Genomic DNA, 24876 nt, shown 5'->3' with positions numbered 1-24876 from the left:
AAATAAATGAAACACAGACTGAACTCAGAAAGGAGACTGAATCTCATGCAAAGTCTTGAACTGACTGTTCTTTACAACATTTCCAGAATGTGCCAACAAAACAAACAAAAGTCTTGTCCAATGATATTTTATTAAAAAGACAAAAATAGTAATAATAATAAAATATAAATTTTAAAAAAAGAAACTCCACCCACCCAAACATGCAAAAACAAACAGGGATGACCATACTAGTTAAATAAGTAGACATACGAGTACATAAAATGGGAACGTAGTGTACTTCATTGCTTCCATATTTGCCACAAATGTTAAAATTGGTTGTCAAGTGGCATACAAGACACTAGTTGATCCCTTGAGGGAACAGATAACCTTCTCCGACTGTAAATAGTACACCCCTAATCCAGTGTCCATATGTTTGATGTACATAAGAAAGAAGTACAGAAGTGAGCAAACAGCAACAATGTCAGCTTGAGCTCTGCTTAGAAGGATGCCAACAAACATTTCTCACCGAGGAAGGCGAAGGACAGAGTTTATTTCATGTGTTTTGTGTTTCATTTCTGTCCCAAATCATGTCTAATTACAAAATTGATTTGCCCACCTAACTGCCTGGAAAATTTGAAATAGTGATTCTCGTTGGAGACAGACGTTTAGTAGGTGCACTGGTGATTTCTCGATTAGCGCATGTCGGTTACACACACACGCACACACACACAAGCTCATTGAGGTGCAAACACATCACTCCGGCAACACACCAGGTGCCAACATGCTCACATTACTCTACTGTAAGTGCACACATGAGCATATGGACATCACACATTTGCCAAAAATAAAATAAAGTTGGCTCTTTGGCTCCCTTTTTAAGATTCAAGACAGATATGATGACAGAAACACAAAACAGACCTTGATGGCATTGTGAGATGAATATTAAGCTGAATATCCACACTGACTGTTTTCTAGAGACTGTAAAAGGTTGTAGATAACGAATGGATGGCTTTTAACAGTACACAGGGCTTTAGATCACAGACAGACAGCAGGGAAACTCATTCAGGCTCCAGTGAATTCCTGCGCTCTCCCTCCTAAGGTGGCTAAAACAATCTCTAAATCAAGGGGGTCAGTGAGGAGATGGAGAGATGAAAAGGTAGTGGCAGAGAGATGTGGGGTAAAAGGAGGGTGGAAGGGATGGGTCAAGGCTGTATGCAATGTAGCAATAGACAGTGAGAGACAGAGGAGGGACAGATGGAGGAGTGGACAGGGAGGGAGAGACATGCCAGAGAAAGAGATTAAGACAGAGAGAAATCAGGGGAGAAGTGAGACAAAAAGGCTGACATCAGGGGAAATGAAGGATAGAGAGAGAAGACAGACAGAAAAAAAGGGGAAGCAAGAGAGATGGAATGAAAGGCAGATACACAGAAGGTAGCTCAGAAGGTTTGTTCATTGGCCTATCACATTAAAAATTACACTGGCACTGTGCCAAGCAGGTGAACAGCAAGAAGAGGAGAGCAGGCGCAGTCAAACATTTGCCTCAATATCCGGTTGACCCCTGGGGTAATTTATGCAAAATGTTGAGCTGGCATTCTGCAAACTAATATCTCCAAAATCCACAATGATTCATTTATCACACTCCAAAAAGAAGTTGGCTTTAGGTGTCTAGAATTAATTATTTTTTTGGTTGCAGTCTGGAAGCTAGTCACAGCACCATGTACTGGCAGAAAATACCAGACTGCAGCAAAAAGATACTTATCCATCTGGTGCAGTTCTTTGTTTGTGAGCTTTTGCAGTCACTTGTGTGTGTGAGAGTGGAAGCATAAGACCACTTATCTTTACACTCACTGCCTGTTCTTCCTTGCATGCAACCTATGTGTTGTATACAATGTCTGTGTGTAAGCTGGGGCTCCTTAATGTTTGAAATTTCAGTACTGTACCAAAAGAACACTTTGTATGTTCTTGAGTAAGCAAAATGATCAGTGTTTAATTTTAAAGAAGGATTCAAACACAACATGTGTTGTAGAATTTGTCTAACTTTGGCTGATGGATGCCAATATAAGAGAACAGACTTCAAAAAGAATCCTCAAAATTGAAGATGTCCTGCCTTTAAATCTCATGTCCTTAAACACTGAAATCTTTCCCTTCCCATAACACAAAAAATAGCTTATTTTGTTGCCATCCTGGTAAGCAAATGGCCATGTCATCCAAACTTCACGTGTTTAAAATGTGCAGTCTCCTGAACTTTTCCAAAATAAATCTAAATAATCAATCTAAATTTATTTCAAATCTTAAGTTTAAAACAGGTAATATCAGACCAAGCCTTCAGTGCTAGGTTCTGCTTTTCCTCTCCTACTGTCTCATACATGACATGACAAAGACATTTTAAAGATCCCTCTTACGTTTGCAGAACGGTTGTCTGCCTGACCAGGTCCCGTTGGGGAAGCAGATCCTCTCTGCTGAGCCGTACAGCGTATGTCCCACAGTGCAGGTGAAGCGCACCTTGCTGCGCACTTTGAAGTTCCCGGCCTCTCTGCTGGCATGAGCAGGTGTGCCAGGATCCCCACAGGTGTCTGCCGAGTCACCTGCAATGGGAGATAACCAGACAAGAAGCGATGAAAACAAGAAACTGAAAATGCAGCCACTTTAACTGAATATGTGTGTGTTCACAGATGGGCCCTTTTAAGTAGGTATGGCAGTCAGCTACAACACAGTGTTTCTGTCTTTCAAGCAGAGGGACACTACAGGGAAGTCGCAGAGTCAAACTGTACATCTTTTCAGTCCTCCTGGATGCAGCTATAAAACACACAATGCACCAATGAGCAGCTGTCACCCTGCCAACAACCTGGAGGACCAATACCTTTCACTGCTTTGACACCAGGAGCTTCCTGTCCATAAAAACGGTGAAGCCAGCATTAAAAGGCAACCAGCTGTGGTTATGAGAAATGATGAATACAGTGTGACCTCTGAAGCCAAATGCACTTTCATTATCCTGAATTATCTCTCCTGTCTTTTTTGTGTGCGTAGGTGCAAACAGTACTTCCAGTGGCTTGTACCACCTGTACTCCACAGCTATGAATTAACTAAAACAAAAAGATTCTGTGTCTCCTGTTAATTCTCCTCTTTTTTGGAGACCTATTACAGCTGTCTCCAATAAAGTATATATTCTCTCTCTAAGCCACAGAAAAAGAAAAAGAGACGACAGGTTTGTAGTCAAGATCATGTTATGACAACTACACACATTTTACATTGTGATGAACTGCAAAGCAAAGCAGAGTGGTGTGTGAGTCGGGAAGGAGTCTAGGGGCAGACCTGGGCACAAAGGGCCGGTGTGGCTGCGGGTTTTTGCTCCAACCAACCAAGAGCACACAGTTTGACCAATCAACTGTCTGAAGACTGAGATCAGTTGATTAAATGAGTCAAGTCTGGTGTGCTGCTGCTTGGTTGGAAAGAAAACCTGCAGCCACACCGGCCCTTTGTGGAACAGTTTGCCCAGGTCTGGGGGATGGGGTGGCTTTTGCATTACGGGACGTCCTCAGAGTGAAGGGGAAGCATATAACACACATTAAGAGAACCACCACTGGAGTGACGTGCACAGCATAAACACAGACAGATAGAGACATGGATATTAACATTAAGGTTCTGTGTTTCCTGTTCCTTGAGCTGTACATACACCCGGTGTATCATTGTCGGTGTTGGCTGTTGCTCTCCAACTATAGAACAGCAAACAGCTGCTGTAATGCTGGACTTGTTGACAAAGCTCTTACTGCACAAACACCAAGCTCATAACATCTACACACGTCCCATTGCTCACATATGCACAGACTGGATTTGTCAGGTCAAGGGCTCACAGCTGGACATGATTCGTTTGTGGGAGGCTATGGTCAGCAATTACTGTATGTATGTGTGTATTTGTCTACTTTTCCACTGCATTTGTGTGTGTGTGTGTGTAAGAGCTTGCACTTGATACATGTGAGCGTCTATGTGTGTCTCTGCCAATCTGTGCATATACTTACATACATTTGTCTTCGCTGGAGTATGTTTAGCATGCATCCTTTTTGACTATTTGTTGACTGTCTGTGTGTGTATATATGTGCTTGAACGTCTCGCAGCAGCTGTTGGTACTTCATTAGTCTCCTTCAGTTAGGTGAGGCAGCCCGGCTTGGCTTGCACTGTGACAGCTATAATCTCACTAATTGGGATGGTGGTGGATTTGGTTTGAATCTGAATTAATATCCGTTCACCAGGCTCCCTTTGTGAGGAAATAATAAGGCCTTCAACTCAGCCATGCACAGACGAGGACAAAAGAGGAATGGCTTGGCAAGCAGTTTTATGCCCCCTCTTACTAATTAACAAAGGAGGGCTGATGAGAGGAGGGATAGACGCATGGATGGATGTGTGCATGAGAACTGTTGCTGACACTGGGCTTGACATCTAAGGAATTCATAGTCCAAATGATGTTGTTGCTGTTGATTATGAACACTCTCTGAGAATTCATATTTGCCATTTCCATAGTTTCCAGTGATGTAGATAAAGATGTCTCCACTACAAGACCCGTGCAGCAACCTTTCTGAAAGTATACTTTAAAATCACTGCAGAAGCATTTAACAGAAGCTTAGACTCAGGGATGGGACATGAACCAGAGAATTTTCAAAAAGAGACAGAAAAAAAACAAGCAAACATAAATTAACACTTGCCACATAGCTCATTTGACTTGCTAACACTGCACTGCTAATTGTATCACTTGAGAAGTTTTAGCTAATGCGCCTGTGAAAACTAGGTGTTAAAATGTACACTCTCACTAATTTAAAACTCTTTAGGCGTTTGCTGCATTACAGCTTTAGTTCTCTAAGCAACAACTTAGCTCCAGCTGTGTTTAGATTCTAATTTCTGCTACAGCTGTAACAGATGTTTGCTGCCATGGGTCTGAATTCATCAAGTCTCTTAGGGATGAACAAATGATCTACAAAAGGTGTTGTCTTTTCATTGTAAGTGGCTGATTTCATAGAGAATCAGCATAATCTGTGTAGCAGTGTGAGCAGGATGCTTTTACACTGTAATTATCATCATCTATGCCCAACATCAATATCATCTGAGTCCTATATGTCACAAAAGGTCTTATTTTTTTGCACTACCACACATGTACATAACATCCCCTTAATATTATACCCATTTAATCCCCCTTTTTCAAGATCCAGCAATCAGTAGCATCTCTTATTGGTGTGCTGCTGTAACACTACAAAACAAACTGAAGTTTTGATTTTTGTTCAGTGATTACATGGAATTAAAATTAAAATATTGTCAATATCTCACCTCAGCACATCATTTTTCTTTTTTCTTTTTTTTTTTTTACTTGGTAACTCACAGCATCATTTATTATGATTACATCCTCTGGTCACTGAGCCAAGACTCGTATTCCGCAAATTCCTCCACAGGGTTTTGCTCTTTAAACAGCAATTGCTCTTGGACAATTTAAACACTTGATAACAGATTCATGCTGGCTTTATTTATCTCACTTTTCAAGTGATGAGCTGATGGTGATTAAGATTTGGACAAGTTAAATTAAACACATTGAATGTTGTTGGTATGAAAGGGCTTTTGCCCAGATTAAAGCAGAGTTTATTCATTGTTTTTTTTTCTTTTTCAGATAAACAGAGGCAGTAGAGCCCATGCTAAATTGCAAATCATCACTTTCCAAGAGGCTCGTTTGTCATAACAGCAGGATGCTGATCAAATCATCTCAACAATAGATGATAAATTACTTTTAAATAGTAGGTGATAAAGAAGAAAAATACCTTGCATCATTAATTTTTTGGACCACAAGCACTAAAATTACATGCTTTATTAGATTCTACATCTATCATTTCAGGCCTAAAAACTGCTATTAGGCTGTACACAACAGATAATTATGGAGGTGAAAACAGAGAAATACTCCACCATCAACTCGGTCACTATTTAGCAGAACTAAGAAAGAAAAATCAATGGAAACTGCGAGACAGATTTGAGCCTCTTCAGTCATGTGCATCTCTGTATAATCTAAGGAGTCTGAATTCTCTACTTCCCAAATGTCTGAATAAACACAAAACAGTGAAGGTGAGTAGAGTGTTCGCACTCCCATTAAAGAAGAAAAAAAACAGATATATAAGTCTGCTTACAAAAATTATTTCTGGGTCAGTGAATTGAACAAACCAAGTGAACATTCAGTGAAGGGAATCCACTTAAATGGTCAGGATTGCTTAAGGCTGATGGGAGGAAAAGGGTACAGAGAGGAGTAAACATACAATGTAAGACTGACTTTTTTTTTTTGGTTTTCAGAAAATGTCAAGAGGAAAATCTGCAACCAACACTGGACATAAAAGGCACTGTCTTAATTTTTGCGTGTGGGTTATGTCAGGGGCGATATTGCTCACTCCACTGACCGTTTTACACAGAAAGTAAAATTAGCTTCTACACATTCTGTGGCTGAGGCTTGAAGTCATAACTCACTATGACTGAACGATGGGTAAGGGTTAGCATTTGATTCATTTGGTGCAACCAAAAACTCTTTCCAACATTCACCAGCCAAACACAGAGACATGGCAGATAAACCTGCCTGTTGCAAAAGTGTGAAACTGCTTTGGGTACATAAAGAATGTGAGGACAATAATGGTCAGATATATTGGCACATACTTACCATTAACAAATCCTGTAAGAGCTCCACAAGGGGTCTTGTTTGAGGGCAGCAAATTGGCTCAGTCGGCCGATAACTATCCTGTGCTGTGTTTTCCCTGAACTTCACACAGGCTCTAACCGAGTATCTAATTAATGCCAGGTACTACACCACCATGAAGCAGTGTTTCTAGTCTAGTCATAGAGATAATTTGCCTTTTTGCAATTCATATATATATATATATATGTTCTATATTTCTGGCACTCAAAAATGGAAGTGAATTGTTTGTGGTGCTTACAACACTGAGAAGTTACATTTAAACAATTCAACAGCAACTTGTCTCTCCATTATTAGGAGTATTAGGGATGTTGTCTCTGGGAAAAAAAAAGGTTGTCACTTTTAACGCCATGAACAACACAACAGGAACTCAATTAACAGCATAGTAGTCGCAGAAATCTCAAATAAACAAATAAAAACCGCACATTTAAGTGGGAAAATATAAACACTTAAACATTTAAGGTGTTTCCATTTTATTTTCCCTCCTCCGCACAGGAAGCACACAGAGGTATGTAAAGTGAATTTCAGTGTCATAAGGAAATGTGAAAGAGACTTAATTTTCATTGGGTGAATGTGTGGCTGACATGCTTGTGCGCCTGCATGAATATATTTGCGTCCTATACCTGAGCAGTGGGGCAGTGGACCGCTCCAGTGTCCGTTCAGTTGACAGGTGAGTGATGAGTCTCCTATGAGCTGGCGGTCTCCAGTGCAGGAGTAGCGCACAGTGGAGCCAAAGGTAAACTTCTCCCCACTCATCACTGCGTGGGGAGGCGTACCTGGGTGGCCGCAGTCCACCTCTGCATGACAGAGAGCAGGAAAAGGAAATAAGATTATGAACTGATGAGTTAATGGATGGACAGTGTTGTGTTGGTGTGGCATGCCTCTGCACACTTGATAAATTCTCCACTCAGACTGTTACTGGTGTGACACACCACTGTTTTCTACTGTTAATACAGGCGTGTCGAACGAAGAGATTTCTGCACTTTAATTGTCAAAAAAACAAAACTAAACTATTAGTTGTACTGTTCTATATACATTTAAAATGCTCACTATATTGTTTTAATTTGGTACATCACTTCATTTTCTCTACTACTTTATTATTCTTTTGACCTTAGTTCGTGGGAGCTGTCACATAATCAGCTTAGTCTCATAATGCAAAGAAAGTTAATTTCTTAACAGTCAGAGATGCCTGGAGCCGTGAAAACATTTGAGACAGACACTCCTGTGTATCTCCTTAATTACTATTCTGTTTGATAAAGTAAATGCAGAGCATCATCTCTCTACCATGAAATGAAGCGCTTTCTGAGCCGGCATGCAAAATGTTGAGGTTTACTTTTGATAATTTCACTAGAAAATAGGTCATTACTGTTGGTGGCATTGCACAAAAAGTAGAGTGCATGATGAGCCAGGTGCTTGAGAGCAACATTACAATCTAAGATAACCCATACAGTTCATAGATGATTGTCCTAGATTGCCACTAGGGCATTGAACAAAACACAGTGTCATTACTGGACTGTGACCAGAATGCATGACTCTCAAAGTTTCAAAATAAAGTCTTTGTTCAAAAGTACAAACTGAAAATCACTCTTCACAGAGGAAAAAACCTACACTAAACTAAAAAACAAAAAACACTAGACTGAAGCTAGGAAAAGACAACAGAAAATTGCTAACACTAAACTGAGAAACAAAAACTCACTAGACTGAAGCTAGGCAGAGACAACAGGAAATCACTGGAACAAAGTAACAAAATAACAAGACCTGGCAATGGAGATGACGCTGGCTGTCTGACACAAGGGACAAGACAAACTGGCACAGGACAAAGGGAGACTAGGACTATATATACACACAAGGTAAGGGCACAGGTGGAAACAATCAGGACGGAGACAGGTAATCGCAAAGGAGGGAAAACAGACAAAGGGAAAAAGCAAAGCTGAGGACAATAGACATGGACAGGAAGTAGTGACAAAATAAAACAGGAAATCACAAGACATGAGACAAAAACTAAAATAAACTTAACATCGTTTCCTGGACATGACACACAGATGCTCTCAGTCACAACATCTTGCGACTTGTACTATCTAAAATCTAGGAGCGAATAAGGACATAAACAAGGTTGTGGACATTCAACTGCAAATAAACTTTTCACTTAATTATTTACTTGCATCTCTTGTTCATGGTATTATTTAATCAACTTTTGCATAAAATATGCTAACTGCACAAAATGGTAGAAAAACTGATGCACTGAACAAGAGAAACACTCATAATAATAACATGAATAATTACATGATTTGCCCGTTGATTGTCAAAGTGTTGAAAACAAGTGAACAAAGTAATGACTGTACCGATGCATTCTGGTAGAGGTCTGTCCCAGTGGCCCGTGGGCTGGCAAGTGAGCACAGAAGAGCCAAACAAGTAATATCCTGGATTGCAGTCGTAGAAGACCACGCTGCCGAATGTAAAGTTACCATGCTCGATCTTACTCTCCCGGATAGAATTGGCAGGGATACCTGGATCTGTGCAGTTTACCACTGGAAAAAAAAAAACAAAAAAAAAAACAATTAACATTTCCATGAATTATTCAGTTAGTTTAACCATAATGGGAGACATACAGACAGCAGAATACTGACAGCAGTCCAATTCATTTTTATTGCTGCAAGGATATTTCAGGAAGCACATATTTTCAATGTCATTTCAGGGAAATTACTGTTACTGGAACTAGATAGTAAATGATTAGTTGATGAACTAAAGGTTGAAAAGAGGCTTCCTATCATTTTCCCAGTGTTTCATTGTTTGTTTCATTCAGTGAGTACAGTCTGATAATGTCTGTTTATAAATTCATTATCTTATCTATAGGCTCTTTATCATGAGCATGCTGTGATGTTGTAAATAATGGTTCGTGAATAGTTTCATATGCATGAAGTTATTATGGTTTTCAGTGATAATGCAAGTGAATTATTGATGCGCAATACAGGCCGGTGATGTGTCCTTCTTGGCAGCTTTTTCAAATCCATCACCCACTTAATGAATACTGTATTTTTAGTCCTTTCTGTGGATAAGGTTGCTGTGGTTCTATATGTTCATAGCGTGCCTCACACCACTGCATAGCAGAAGATGAAATGTAACACAAAATTCTGATGAACTGAGCACTCATAATAATATATAGTTCTTTTGAAGACCATTTTTGGACATTTTTTGCCTTCATTTGGGAAAGACTATGAAGACGCAGACAGGAAATGAGGAAGAGAGAGCAGTATGACATGCAGCAAAGGTTACCAGCTGATTTATATAATTGCTGTTGCACTGATTATATCTACTGTTGCTGTGTATACTGTACATATCAGGTTCAGAGCTCAACACTAAGGATTGTCTGCTTGACTGGGTGGAAGTAAAATGCCATGCTGGACTCTGTTGACGGTCGCACATGCATTGTACCGATCAGACACTCGTGAGAAAATGGCAGCAGGTAAAGATGCTTATGAGCTGAAGTGCATTTCAGTTATCCTGGAAACAGGATGTTAGTTGGGTGGCATTAGTTGGTGAAATTCCAACTATGAATTGCACAGTGTGCCTCAGAGCAAGGAGAGAAAGATTCAACAAGACAGTTAACTTCAGTCTTTGTTGTTATTTGATAACGGCTAATTAATAGGACAGTTAGTACAGGGACGAGTAAAAATTGACTAGAGGCGAGTTGATTTTTGACCTACTTGCCCGACCAGGCAAGCAAAATAAATAAATGAATACATAAATAAAGGCATTAACATTGAATCCTGGTATCAAGTTGACGGTGACACATTGCATTCTGTCATGAATAATTTTACCTCAACATGGCATGGAATAAAAAAACAAGACAACACAAAACAGCCATGTGGCATTCTGCCTGATTAGGATCGCTGGGGATCTGACTTTTCTATCCTTGCAGTCTCATTTGCTAAATGCTATCTGTCAGTATGTTCACTTGTGAGTGAATAATATGGCTGTTGATATGACCTGATCAGTGGCTTTATCAGTCTATTCTATAAACTGGGAGACAAGTGAGTCCAAGCTATAAGCATCATTAATAACAACAAAAACAACACAACAACAACAATAATAATATTAATAAGAAGAACTTCAAGTCTCCTCCTCAAAACAGCAGAACTTTGAGTTGCACTTATGAGTCTACTGTCACAGATACATAAGCATTCAGTTTAGCAGCAAAACCACAGAGTTCCAAAACCACATCGCTGACAAAGTGTTTTAAAACAGCTGAAAGTAGATGAGGGTGAAATTAAGTTCAGAGCAACATCAAATTAAGTCAATAATTCAAATGTGCAAAAAGTTGGCTTAATGTTAGAAAATTTTAGTGGGAACAAACAGACATACTTTGACAAAGGGAGTCATGACAGTTTAATATGATTTTTCTCTTTTGATCTTTAACCAGGTTTGTCTCTACGGTGCTATTCACAGTAATGAAAACTGTGTCTCTTCACATCTGACTGCCAACAAAATTCATGCCAAGAGGAGAGATATTTTTAAATGGGCAAAGGCACATCCAGTTTTGGCTCACTAGCTCCAGAGGTATCAGACCAATTAAAACCACTCTGGATATGACTTAAATTCATTTCCTCCATTTCATGTTTCAATGATCGCTTCCTGATCAATTAGCATGCTTTACAGAATTTGTGTAAATATAAAATTTATAGATTTTTAATCTTGTTAAGATCATATTTACTTGCATTTACCACATTTCCACAGTGCAACAAATATCTGCCAAAAGCTAGAAGCATTTTCAAAGGCAAATATGAAAAAGCTCTTTCCTTATTCCGAGCTTTCATCACACTGCATAATACATCTATTGTCTGTTTCCATTTTATTTTAGGGAAAATAATGTAAGTTGTGGAAAATACTTCCAGAAGAAGCATTGTCACAATGTCAAAATTATTTGGGGAAAGCAAGTAAACATTTCTTTGGCATCTTCACAAACCATATGCCTGGATTGCTAGAGATTGTAAACACAACACCCTAACCTGGGCAAACAAAAACTGGACCCAGCTAAAGCTGCTGTCCAACACTCTTAGTAAGATGTCATCCAGTAAATGTACTCTGAGTTTTCTTTCCTTCAAGAGTAATATCTTCCAGCAGCAAACCTCTTGGTAAAAACAGTTAGACTGCAGAAGCAAATCCACATTTTCTCCTTGCTTTTCATTCATTCTACAGAAAACACATAGTTGCTGTTTCCCTGCTTTTCACTCTGAGGCCAGGGCTCCAGATGTCATTGCCTAATACTCTATCCAGAGAGCTAGAAGGAGATAGCAACCTTTCTCATTCAAACCAATATATATGTGAACACAACCTCTATCCACTCTGCTTCTGTGTCTCTGCACATGTTGGCAGTCACTGATTTCAGAATGATCATGATACGTCTGCTGGCTGCTGGATTCTTGTGGTCATCGAAGCTCCAGATTCCTGACCATCACAAAGCACCTGCAAAAGCTATTTCATTCTGTTCCAGCACTTCGGTTGGATCCTACTTCTGTTCGCTGGCAGCGATTTGCTCCACGGATGGCTAGCCTGATTCACAGAAGCCGGATGAGACAGAAGTGGCTTCTGTTATCAAACATTCAAACACCTTTAGTTGTAGTGATAGAGTAAGAGGTCCTCTCTTCGGGAATCATCATCGCAGATGGTTGATGAGATGCGTATGAATATGATGCTGCTGGTTCCTAATTCCTGCCTTTCTTTGCCTCCTGAGGCAATATCTGTGCTGGCAGAGACATGCAGTGTTTTAGTTCAACTGTCAAGATACATCTGCATCCTTCTGATATGTAAAGTCAGCCCAGCTGCCAATCATTTATCCATTCTGCAGGAGCTCGGTAGCTGGACCATACCTCTGCATGTTGGTGGCTGCCGGCTCCACTGGCGGTTGGCCTGGCACTGGGCTGTGGATGGTCCTTCCAGGGTGTAGCCCTTGTTGCAGGAGAACCGCACCACATCATTGTAGTTAAAGCCATCGCCTGTGGTGCGGCCATAGATAGGGCTACCGGGGTGGCCACATGTGACAGCTGAAGTCGACACATATCATCCGGGTACGTTTCAGATAAGATGGAGGAAGAGAGGAGCATGGAAGAAGAAAAAGCATACAAAGAAGAGGCAAGGGGGGTTGTGATAAATACCCAGAGTGTGTGGAAAAAGAAAGAGAGAGAGAAAAAATTCAATAATGATGATCAATAGGTGACGTACAGTGACACTCATCATAGGAATATCATTATCATATTATTAACCTCAGAGGACAAAGGGGGAATTAAGAATCAAGACATGATTGATTGGGAAAGGGTACACGGCACATTTCATTGCATCAATAGGTGAATACGAGATTGAGAATCACATTATGAGGATATGTATCAACTATTGATTTCAGCGCTTCTCAAACAAAAGGAGTGGGAAGCTGTGGGAACTGAAGGAAGCTTTTTAACAGTGATTTCATTTTTGAGAATGCTAAGAACATTTTCATCAATTGGTCTATTTTAATAATGCAACATTTTTAACACCCTCTGTCTTGTGAAAACAAATTTTCATATTTAGTATTCCTGAAAAAAAAAAAAAAAATCATCAAATTGAAATCCAGAAATGAAAAACACAACAGTTTCATTGGCGCTTTTCCATTTGAACACAAGTGCCAGTGGTGAAAATTTCTAAAATAACTGACTGGATTGCCTTTGTCACATAAATGCAACTTATCCCTCTTCCAGTCAATTAGGTATTGAGAATCAGTGTTAAAGTACCGGTACTTACAAATACAAACTGGGAGCTGTCCAGACCAGCTGTGGTCCTGCTGGCAGATCCGTACTGAGGAGCCAATGAGCCTAAATCCAGGGTTGCACTGATAAACTACTGTGTCTCTGTAACCAAAGTTTTCCCCAACCACCTGCCCATTTACGATCTGCTCTGGAACACCACAGTGGCCAGCTGTAGGATGGTGGGAAAAAAAAAAAAAAAAAAAAACATTGTAATGTTGTAATGCATTGTAAACATGCTTTACTAATGCAACATGCTTCATGTTGAGCTATCCTTCTCAACAAAAATGTGAATTTCTTTGACCTTAACAAGACAGCACATCCTATAACAGTGTGAGTGGTATTTATAACACTGTGCTATCAGAATATATTCACTTGTAGTTGATGATGAAGTCCAGTTTTTGCATTACAAATCACAACAAATTATCTCAATCATTCATGTGGTGCAATACTTTGGCTCGAATTTCCGAATGTTTGAGAGTCATAGTCTGCAGTGGGTAGAGTGGTGGCAGAGATAGTTTCAGGGTAGAAACACAATTTTGATTGTGTTATCAAGTTAGAATAACTTTGCATTTTGACAACTGCATTATAAAATGAAATGAGGAAAGTGGTGATTTAAAAGGTCTTGGAATTATAATACTGACAAACAAAATTAGTTAGTGTATTCATGAAGCATATTGCATTTGGAAAGCATTTTTCAGTTCATTATCTCCAAGCCATTTTTTTAAATTCATATTGGCTTCAGCTTCACTTGTGGTGATAACTCAGCTTTTCTCATCTACAGCAGAAAGGAAGATGCGCGTGAAACTCCTCAAAATCTTTGCAATACGTTCATGCGCATAATCGTATTACTTTCAGCTACAATAAATCCCTTTCAGAGAGGAGGAATCTTGCTGAGATTTCCACTGCCACTTAAAACCTGGGAAATTGCCACTGACTGTGAGTCTGATTTCCCTAATTCACTCCTGCACCCAGAAACGCAGCTGAGCATTTTATTATCACACTCCAGTTGAGAGCAGCCAGATTCTATGAAGATAGTGCTGAAGTAGGCGACTCTACCGAGAGGTCCTTGGCTATGTTAACCCTGACAAGCATACGGCTAAACAAGAGAGAGGTGCCCTTCTTTTAATGAACTGTACTACTCCGGAGCGAAGCTTGGAGTGCTGGAACCACAGGCATGATAAACGGACTAATGTATCTGCCAGGGAAAGGACCACTGCTGCTGTGTGGGTTTGAATGCAGCTCAGGTAATTACGTATGTCTCATTTTCTTCCACAGTTCAGAGCTGTGATGAACTCTGGTAAGCTAAGCTGTAGTATATTTCGTTGGTTGTACATCTTAACAAAGCTAAAATTGTGCTGCCGCAACTTGGTAGGACTCTCAGTTTCAGGCCAGCTCTGACTCCATCTATAGCTGCACTTTCATGTTTAAAGTTTCAGAATCTGTAAAGCACCGCACTCCAGCAACTACAGGTACCTACTAAACATGACTGCTCTTTTGCAAAACAATTTTTACCTCTTGATCTCTACAATGCCTTCCAGCCTAAAGGAAAATATAACGTGGCAGCTTTGAGTACCAGCATGACATCAGAACCAGATGACAAAAATATATTTTACAATAATTCCAATAATTATTAATATATTTTACAATAATTGGACATAGAACCATTAACAATAGAACCATTTTACAGACCTGTTTACAGACCTGCTTCCCCATCTGGTTCTATTCTTGGCATGCTGGCCAAATCAAAAAAGCTCAGATTCGGCCAGTGATGTTTAACCCAAGACTGTCCTTTATAAGGTTAAAGAGAGCATTTAGACTCTGCTTACCCAGGCAGCAACTCTCAGTCCCACTCCATAGGCCAGACAGGAGACACTCTCTGACTGTAGATCCACTTAAAACATAGCCAAGGTTGCAGCTGAAAATGGCTGATGCCCCAAAGGTAGTTTGGGTCCCAATCTTCTTCCCATTAGGAGGAGTGGGAAGATCACCACAGGAAATGACTGCAATAAGATGAAGAGGACAGGAAAAAGGAGACAAAAGTGACAGAACAGGTAGAAGATGACAAAACAAGACACGAGGAGAGTAAGAGTGAGAGAATAAGTGTGAAAGAGAAAGGAGACGGAGGTTGGCTTACATCTTCATAGTCAATGGGAGAGCACAGTCATTTACACCCATCTTACTGACCTTAATGTGATAAAAGAGTGACCTGTACTATTTCATGGAGAGGATAATGATGGTGTTTGCCTTTGTACCAACATCTTTCATCATGCTGGCTCGCATGTGCTTTTGCCATTACACAGGCTATTCAGCGCATTTGCTTCTCAAAAAGTAGATCCCAAGGCAGAAAAGAAAAGCTTTTATTTCCTATTCCTAGAATAAACAATGTCTAACCGAGGCTGAGGAGAATAATACAAAAGTGAAGCATCGAGCTGCTGATTAAGTAAACTGCACATAAGGTATTCAGCCTTCCTCTCCTGTGATGTCTATAAATCTGGTGCACCCGATGCGAACAGGACAAAGATTTAACAATTTTGCTCTATAAAAATATGGCAAAACAATCTCTTCTGTCTTTTCTGTGAAACTAATGAACACACATACAGAGTGTGTTTCACACTGACAAAACAGAGATTTTTTTTTTGTTTTAATTGGTTGAGTTAAAGTATGAACGGGTCTGCATTTATGACTTTGTGTGATCAGCAAACGTGTGTTTGACTTTATGAGGTGCTGCAGCACAAGTTGCTCACTTATACACCGAGGCCTCTCGTTCCTCCAGCTCCACACGCCATTAGCCAGGCACTGGATGTGGGCGGGGCCAACTCGGTAGTATCCAGGATTGCAAGTGAAGATTATTTTCGTTCCGTACTCATAGTGTGAACCATTGACAATCCTCCATTTCCCGTGATCTAGGGAGAATGAGCTGAGACTGGGGCACATAATGACTGTGCCAAAAAAAAAAAAAGAGGGGGGAGTGGACATTGTTAGTTTTGGATTATTCAAATGACTTCAATTTCTTCTCTTATCCCTTGTACACACATACTGCTCAGTCAAAACCCATAAACATAAGTAACAATCCAACAGTGTAGAGAAAATGCAAACAGTTGCAAGGAAACATTTTAATCAGTAGAATAAACCCATCCATGTAAAATGTAAATAGCAACTTTTCTGTAGCTATGGTATACAAATGTTCATCCACAAGAAACTTGTTAATGAATTGGCACTCTCTAAAACCAAATGAGTTTCAAAACAAACATGGCTTTCCCTTTTTGTGGTGAGACACATATACAGCAGGGAATAAACACTGGTCTCAGTAGTAAACAATAGTTGTCAATCACTCGTTACACTGACTTTCAAATTTGGAGGAGTTACACTGGCATGTAAAACAGTCTCCCCAGCGCCAGCTACAGATTTCTTCTCAACTATTATTCTCCCTTTCATCCATCCGCCTAATCATCACCACACAAGTTAGTGTTTTGTAATGAAACAGCAAATCACTGGTTCTGTTGGGAAAGTAGTCCACACTTCATGACACCGTCCGTTACAGAACAGCGCCTTGTTAAAAGTGTTTGATATTCAGAAACTTCTCCAAAGGATTTTTCAAACTCTCTTGTGTCTCCAACAAAGCTCTTAAAATTTCAAAATCAGTGTTTCACCACTTCTCTATCCTCATCTTTCAACTCAAATCCCCTTTCAAACTGCTCACTATGGGTTCTTGCAATTACTCCGTTTCTCTGAATCGCTCTCCCTCCTCCTCCACAACCTGCCTCCTCCCACAACATCCTCTACTCCTCACCGGTGCATCGGGGTATCTTCTTGTGGTTGCTCCAGGTGTCGTCTGGCTGGCAGACTGTGGTCGTCAGCTCTTTGGAGGAGAGCCGGTAGCCACTGTTGCAGAAGTAGGTCACACGTGTGCCAACGGAGTAATCAGCAGCGAGCACACCTCCGTTCACTGGTGCGCTGGGCACACCGCATGACGCAGCTGCAGGCGGCAAAAGGACGATTATCGACACACATGTTTATGCACCGTTTAAGACACACACTAGAGAGGTTTGCAGAGAGATGCCTGAAACACATGCAGGCACACATAAACTCACTGAGCAGTGACATTTTGTGAAAATACATGTGTAAGTACTTCCAGGGAGTACAACCTCTTTGTAGTACACAAGCAATGTCAACCATTAATTTTTCAATTTACGCAAACTGCCATTTGTTACTGTTATTTTCCTTTCAAATTAAAATGACAAAGCTTTAGAAAAGAACCTAAAAGGAAATACTTGCTCAACATTGACACTGAATGCCCCTGCTGTTTCTGACAACAGACCTTATTCATAGCAGACACTTTGGGCACGCCACATAAGGGAAAGCACAGGTATAATTAATAACACTAATAACCACTGCTTTCATTTCAGATGAGCCAGTGCCAAAACCCTGGTATGGTGCATGCTAGGTGAAATGGCTTTCTGGAGCATTTAATGGAACTGAGCCATCATTAACGAAATGAGTCGCAACTGTGCTTCTTCCTCTCAAAATGTCTCTTACATCGTCAGTAAAAGTGTGACATTTCTTGCAAAACACCACCACAGTCAGTTTAGATATTAGTATTTGAGTATTTAGACCTGCCTTTTGCATTTTTACTAATGACACAGGAATGTCTGTGTCATGTCAACACTTCACCAAGCACCACACAACTGTATCTGAAATATAGAAAAGTATTATACAGTATATAGGACTGGCCCCATGAGGAAAAATGTGTCCAGTCATATCCAAGTGGAAAGTTTCTAACACAATGCTGAGATGAATGTCAAAACATAACTCTTCCTATCATACAGAAGTGTGAAACAATCACACACAGAAAAACTCCTACACAGCTTTGGGTCTTCGTCCCTGTACAGATTGAATATTGGTAACCATGGCCTCAGAGCTGAAAACAGAAAGCTAAAGACAGAAAGCTAAAGCTAGCAAGTTTCAAGAGCCAAGTCAGAGGGAGAGAATGGAGTAGGGAGACCAACACCCATACTAAATGAAAACAGGTATGCAAAAACACACACATGCAGCATAAAATGGAGCAGCAATGGTAGCTGCACACTGAGAAACATCAAAGGTAGGATTCTACCAATACAGCCTGGGGCAATTACATTGGCCCTCACCAGCCCAAGAGAGAATCAATCAACACTCATTTGGGGGTACTGCTAATTTACAATCTAACAGACTCTAATCACAATCGCACACTTTTCTGCACTGCAGATAGAAAATTTTGATGTTGGAAGAGTAAAATCTTCATGAAAGCTTAAAAGGTCAGTGGACCTGAAACATTAGGCTATGCTATGCCAATGCTCCTTCTCTGAGAGGCATGAGCAACACTGATGGATGAACATCCTGGACATTTTCAACATAAATTTTCATGCAATTAGGGTTGGAAAGAATGAAGGATTGGACATACTGTAATGTAATCTCCACTGTCTAACAGATAGCAGATGGACGGCATATGTATGAATATATTAGTTCATTAGCAATCCGAGTTGAGTTTATGTGCTTTGGAAAAGCTGTGCACAATTACCAAACTGATGGGACTAATCACAGGTGTGAAGCGTTTTGAAATCATGTTAAAATACATGACATACATATTTTGATTTCACTGCATCATGATAAAATGCAATTGCACACACCATCTGCCGCTGTTTGCTGTTGTGCGAGTGTGTGTGTGAGCTAGTGCGTGCAATCTTGCACACATATAAATTCACACACTTCACATGTGTGCATCAAAGAACCCAATTAGCTGAGTGAGACCCAACAGCAGCAGACACTGCATGCTAATAGTGAGTTAGCCAAAGTAATTTGAAAAAGTAGAAATTGACAGAAGAAGGAAGGATTGATTTCTGTTTCCTTTTCACCTGACAGGGTACTGGCTCTCAATCAGGCTGGATTCAGTTCAGTTGCTAACAACACAGGAAAAGAGCTTGGTCTGAGACACTCGGTTGCCCTAAGCGCCTGTCTGTCTTCCTGCTGAGCGTAGGGCAGAGGCAGTGACCAGAAGAACACAAAAAGAGGCAGGCTGAAGTTAGAAATAAAAGGCTGCCAGAGCTGATGTGCTCACCTTGACACGCAGGAACTGGCGTGTCCCAGGCGTGGTAGCCATAGGTGGTCTTCTTGCACACAGCTGTGCCCTTTCCAATCAGCTTGTACCCCCTGTCGCAGGCCCAGCGCACCACGCTGTTAAGATGACCCCCGGTCTGGCTCTGTACAAAGCCATGTTGTGGGGAGTCTGGGGTACTGCAGTACATTGCTACAATAGATGGAGGAAAAAAGGAAAGAGGGGGAGCAGGGGAGATGAGTGGCAAGGCAAGGGAGAGAAGGGACAAATGGGAGAGAAGGTGAGAATAAAGCCGAGAAAAGGCGATGGAGAACAGCAGATATTAACAGGGGAAAAAGAGAAATGAAGCAGAGAAAAGGATGAGAGGCATTAACAGAGCTCCTCCAGAGAAAGACTCAGGTGAACATTTTTAGTCACAGTAAGGCTCCATTTTAAATGCAGAAAGACAATGAGGGGAAATGCCTGAGGAGTGTCACATCTATTTAGCACTCAGGTTCTGCGCCACACAGCAAAGCAAGTCCTCAAATTCACACTAATACTACTCTTCTCTGGCCCATGGGCATGCACATTTTCACTTTGTTTTAACACATGCGATAGTGGCGCATCCTCCAGTTATTTGTTCAATTGCCTTCCTTTCACTCATCTTACAGCCCGTTGAATACAAAAAAAGGTAAATTTGATTTCCTGAATGTGAGCACTGAATAGCCGATGGGACCGGAAATCCAAAGTAGGGCTGTGTGCCTCAAAAATACTTTCAAACATTTCTTCAAATCAGCATGACTGGGAGATAGCAGGGATTTAAGATGAAAAGACACACTCTGGAGTTTAAGTCAGTTCCTGTTCAAGTCAATCAAGACAAGGAGGAAGTTTCTTTACAAAATTCATCACACTGACTTGCTTTCACAGGAACACTCTCGTGTATTAAATATAATAGAGAGACACAACATGAAAAATGAATGTCTTTTGCGCTTTTTTCATTATTATTGATGCATTTCAAATGGAAGAAGATTCCCTATGCTGCTGTTGCTTAGCACCACTTGCTTTATTAAAGAGCTAATTAAGAATTTAAAACCTTTTTAAATTAAGGAAAGCAAAATAGCATGAAAGCCTTCCAATGACTTTCGTCTTGCCTCACGGTTTTTGCGTGTGAAAAACATCTCCTATTGTGAACCATTATCATTTCTGTGGAAAATCAAAGTACTTTTGTAAATTGACTGATATTAAAAACTGTGCTAAAAATCATGGACTTATGTATCTGCAGTAATAAACAGGAGTTACAGTAGAGAAGGTTTGGTGAACATTCGCCATTATGCAGTCTTTCCAATGGTTCAGTTTCAGTAAAAGTAAACGTAAAAGTAAACCCATGACTTTTAACACTTTTTGGTAGTTTAGACACTAAATATATCCAAATAGCACTAATGAAAGAAGAATATGATTATAAGCTGGATACATACTTTGATACTCACCCACATATCTGATGTGGAAGCCACGTCGGTTGGTGCCGTGGTCAGAGGACCAGCGCAGCAGGAGCTGGTGGCCTGTGGTGGTCAGGCTGAAGGGTGTCTCAATGTCACCGCTAAGTGATGCCATACTTTGGCTGTAGATGTTGGGACCTGAAAACATAGAGAGAGAGCAAGAGAGAGAGAGAGAGAGAGAGAGAGAGATGGACACAAGCATTCAAAAAACATCCATATAAAAAACAAACATTACTATAGACACACATGGATCTGCAAATTTAATTACAGTATTAATTACAGTATTATTAACATGTCAGAAAGTCTTGTCATGGCATCAACCACACAATAAGATTTATTTTGCTGAACAAATGATTGAAATGCAAAATCCGACTTTAATATCTAAAATAAGATTAACACATGAACACATCAATAACTTCAGTGAAGTAACAGATTTTAGATCTTGCTCACTGAATTACTACCAAAACATAGACACCTAAATTCCAGCAGAACCCACCATCAAATATTTCCAAGATATCAAACTCTTTTTCTGTCTGGAAGAGTTCAAAGTGCAGAGTGACGTTGTAACCCTTCTCCACGTTAATCAGCCAGGAGCACATCTGGAGATTAGGGTAGTTTTCAGGGTAACCTGGACTCAAGATCACCCCCGTTGAGTCAAAACGCACCTCGTGGGCTGGACATTGGACTGAAAGAAGAGAAACAGCATGAGGGCAAGGCAGCATTGGGAGAAGACAAACAGCAGAGGAAGAGAGAAAAAAAAATGAAAAAGGAAATGGAAAAAACCCAGTGGAGGCAGAAAACACAGGAAACCGAGGTACAGGACAGGGAATGGAAGACAGAAAAGTTAATGTGAGGTGGGGTGAGGACTGTCTTCCCTTTTCTCACCTCAACACACTGACAGCAGAAATTACATTGAAAAAATAACTAGTCCTGAAACAATTACATTTCAGCCAGACTGATACTGCACCTAAGGGCTGAGCTGGAGAGTCTGCTGTTGTCACCAGGCTCCCCTGATATCAATCTATCAAATAATAAAACTCAGTAGGTGAGACAGCTTACTTTGTATGGAAAAATGGTGGTGTGTGTACAGTTGTGTGTGTTTTTGTGTGTGTGAGTGTGAGTTCATGTGTATCGGCTCAGAGCATTCCTTTCATTTCCTGTAGGCTGGCATGTCAGAAATTATGACAGGCCTTGTTTCCTTCTTTTCCTTTTCTGCTGGTAACAGGAGTTTTTCTTCTAGGCCACTAGTGAAGAAACATGACGCATATAAAAGGTTAATGCGAACAACTGTTGCAGATAAAAAGGTCACTGGAAACAATCGGACATATATCAAGAAAAAAAAAATGCAGAGTGAAAGAGCTGTAACACAAAGCAGTATGAATATTCCTGCCGGCAAGTCACAGTCGAACCTCATAACGGCCAAGCAGTCAAAATCAGCGATCTTCTAAATAACAACGCGTTTCTTAAATCACACAATACACCAAGAGCCCTCCGTGGGAAGGAAGAAAAGGAAGAAAAAAACCCCCAAAACTTCTGAGTTCTTGGAGTTTATGAAAAATACATATTTATAATTTTTACACGCCAAGGCCAAGGGTAAAACATACAAGTGGAGTGAAACTTAAAGCCATGCCCCCTGTAAGTATATTAAACCCTGATGTTACAAAGGCACACTGCATGATTACGAGTCAGGTCATCAGTCTGTCATTTTTAGCCTGTTTCTCTTTTAATTTCACTCTATTTATTCAAAAACATTCACACTTTGCCAAAAAAGAAAAAGGAGACTAAATGCTTTCTGATGCAGTTGAGAGGCTTGGTTTTGCATTTGAGATGGAAAACAAGGTCTGTAGCATTCAATTTTAGCAGGCACGACTCTCACAGGAGATATGATGGAGTTCAGAATGATGTCTTTAGCTGGTCCAGTTACATCAATCCACATGGTGATTCCTCAGTTCTGTCTTTAGAAGGAGCCTGTGCTGCTACTGATGCCAGAGGGAATATATGTCATAATGACGGCACAAATTCAGCTTAAAGGAAATGTGGGAAATTTGTGAATAATTGCCACAATAGCTATTTTCAGTTCTACATATTTTTTCTGCACATTATTACACGTGGTGTTACCAAGCCAGATTCTCTTTTTGACTTAACATATACACAACACTGGCTCACTTGACAAGATCTAATGCAATGTACATGGAGCACTTACATCTATCTGGCAAGAGTTTGTTATTGCAATAATTTAGCCCCCACTCTAAGCTGATGTTGCCAGGCAACAAACACAAGTCTCTCCAATAAGCACAGTTGTGGCTTAAACTGCTTTGCCTCAAACTTTATGTGCAGGGATTAAATAACAAATCACGAGAGGCTTAAAACAGTTTCAGACACCTCAATACTGGTACTCTTAAGAATGGCTTTTTAAGAGGACTGTGATAAAGATAGAAAGTAGACTGAAGCTCACTATGTATTCATACGGTGGTTTGGCTGTAGTACAAATGTAGACCTCTGTACCTTTGTGACAAAATGCAAGGCAGCCACAGTACAGTTATTAGCACACTGTGCACAATCAACAAAAATCCATTTGTCAAAAAAAATCTACTAATATTCTTGGTATTTAATTTCATTTCAGCCATTAGTGACATAAGTATCCAGCAGTGAATTTGTATATTAACCAGCTATCATTAGCCAGTGATTTATATCCAGGTAATTAATCATGCACTGTGTCTTAAAAATCCTTACATATTTAGCTGTTATTTGCAATGACACATATGCCAACATATAAAAATATGTCTTGGTAATTCCATGTGCAAGACACCAAATGTTTATTCTTTTACTTAGCATACTGTGGATATGAAATGGCAATCTCATGACAAAGGCCGTTACATACGATCTGCTACACAGACATCATATAATAAAGCTTACAAGTATAGTGACGATAAAGCTAAAGCACAAATTCCTCATTAAATTCTCTGACAGACAGATGAAAATCAATGGGAATGTAAAGATCAATATGACAACATTTAATGGGTTAGACTCAACCTCAGTGTGGCAGATGGTTTACAGTTGTGGCTCTATACTTGATCAAAGCTACTGCATGACCTTCCTCATAAAGACAGAGCCAGGGGAAATATCTTGAAAACCAGGGGAAAAATTGCATTGCCACGCAAGGACATTTCAGTGTTATCTTATAAGCATAAAATGACAATTAACAGAAGGGTTGACAGCAAACAAAAGCAGAATCAGGGAGACACGGGAGAGTTCTTTTTCCTGCCCTATCGGCAAGTTGCCGACAGGAAATGGCCCTTTTACAAGCTTACTGTAGCAGTCTCCTGGATGTGAATAGCAGGTCAGCTCAAATTAAGTTCAACTTTACATGTCCCAAGGAGAGCAATTAGTTTCCTGCTAGAGGTGGCACAAGGACACAACCTATCCAACACAAGAAAATCTAATGAATTCTTGACTACAAAAATGAGGAGATCCACGAAAATGTAAAACTACAAATTACTAACCCAGATGTCCTAGAATAGCCCTAACTATATCTAATGCTCTAGGCAGTTTTATAAAGAGAACTTCAATCAAGATGACGGCTAATCATTTAACACTTTTTGTTGCAAACTTCAAATCTGTATATGTCAAATAGAGTACTGTGCATTTTACTGTATTAGCCTGAGTATCAGCTCATTTTTTGCATGGATTTTTACAAGTGCAACCTCTTAATTAGACTCATGTCCACTCTGATATAACTAATGTTTTCTACAAAATTTTATTTGCTTACTTACCCATTTAGCATAACCAACAACTCAATTTACTATGATCTATTAGTCTTTACTGTCCAACTTCAAAATGGTCTAAAACTAA

At 40.1% G+C, this 24876-nt stretch overlaps 1 protein-coding gene across 1 annotated transcript in view; it reads right to left on the bottom strand.

Annotated features, from left to right (window-relative positions):
• LOC124064859 (CUB and sushi domain-containing protein 3-like) overlaps positions 1-24876 on the bottom strand; it is a 203563-nt gene that overhangs the window by 35175 nt on the left and 143512 nt on the right. Inside the window, exons 48-58 of the mRNA XM_046399683.1 lie at positions 21521-21709; positions 21016-21162; positions 19553-19741; positions 17252-17437; positions 16206-16400; positions 15288-15461; positions 13457-13630; positions 12553-12726; positions 9028-9213; positions 7309-7482; positions 2382-2564 (exon numbers count right to left, since the gene is read on the bottom strand). Of these exons, the coding sequence (XP_046255639.1) occupies positions 2382-2564; positions 7309-7482; positions 9028-9213; positions 12553-12726; positions 13457-13630; positions 15288-15461; positions 16206-16400; positions 17252-17437; positions 19553-19741; positions 21016-21162; positions 21521-21709 (1971 nt within the window). The remainder of the gene's footprint in view (positions 1-2381; positions 2565-7308; positions 7483-9027; positions 9214-12552; positions 12727-13456; positions 13631-15287; positions 15462-16205; positions 16401-17251; positions 17438-19552; positions 19742-21015; positions 21163-21520; positions 21710-24876) is intronic.

Source organism: Scatophagus argus, chromosome 9 (assembly GCF_020382885.2).
Source record: "Scatophagus argus isolate fScaArg1 chromosome 9, fScaArg1.pri, whole genome shotgun sequence".
In the NCBI taxonomy this organism is placed as follows: Eukaryota; Metazoa; Chordata; class Actinopteri; family Scatophagidae; genus Scatophagus; species Scatophagus argus.
This window is presented reverse-complemented; position numbering and strand designations above follow the sequence as displayed.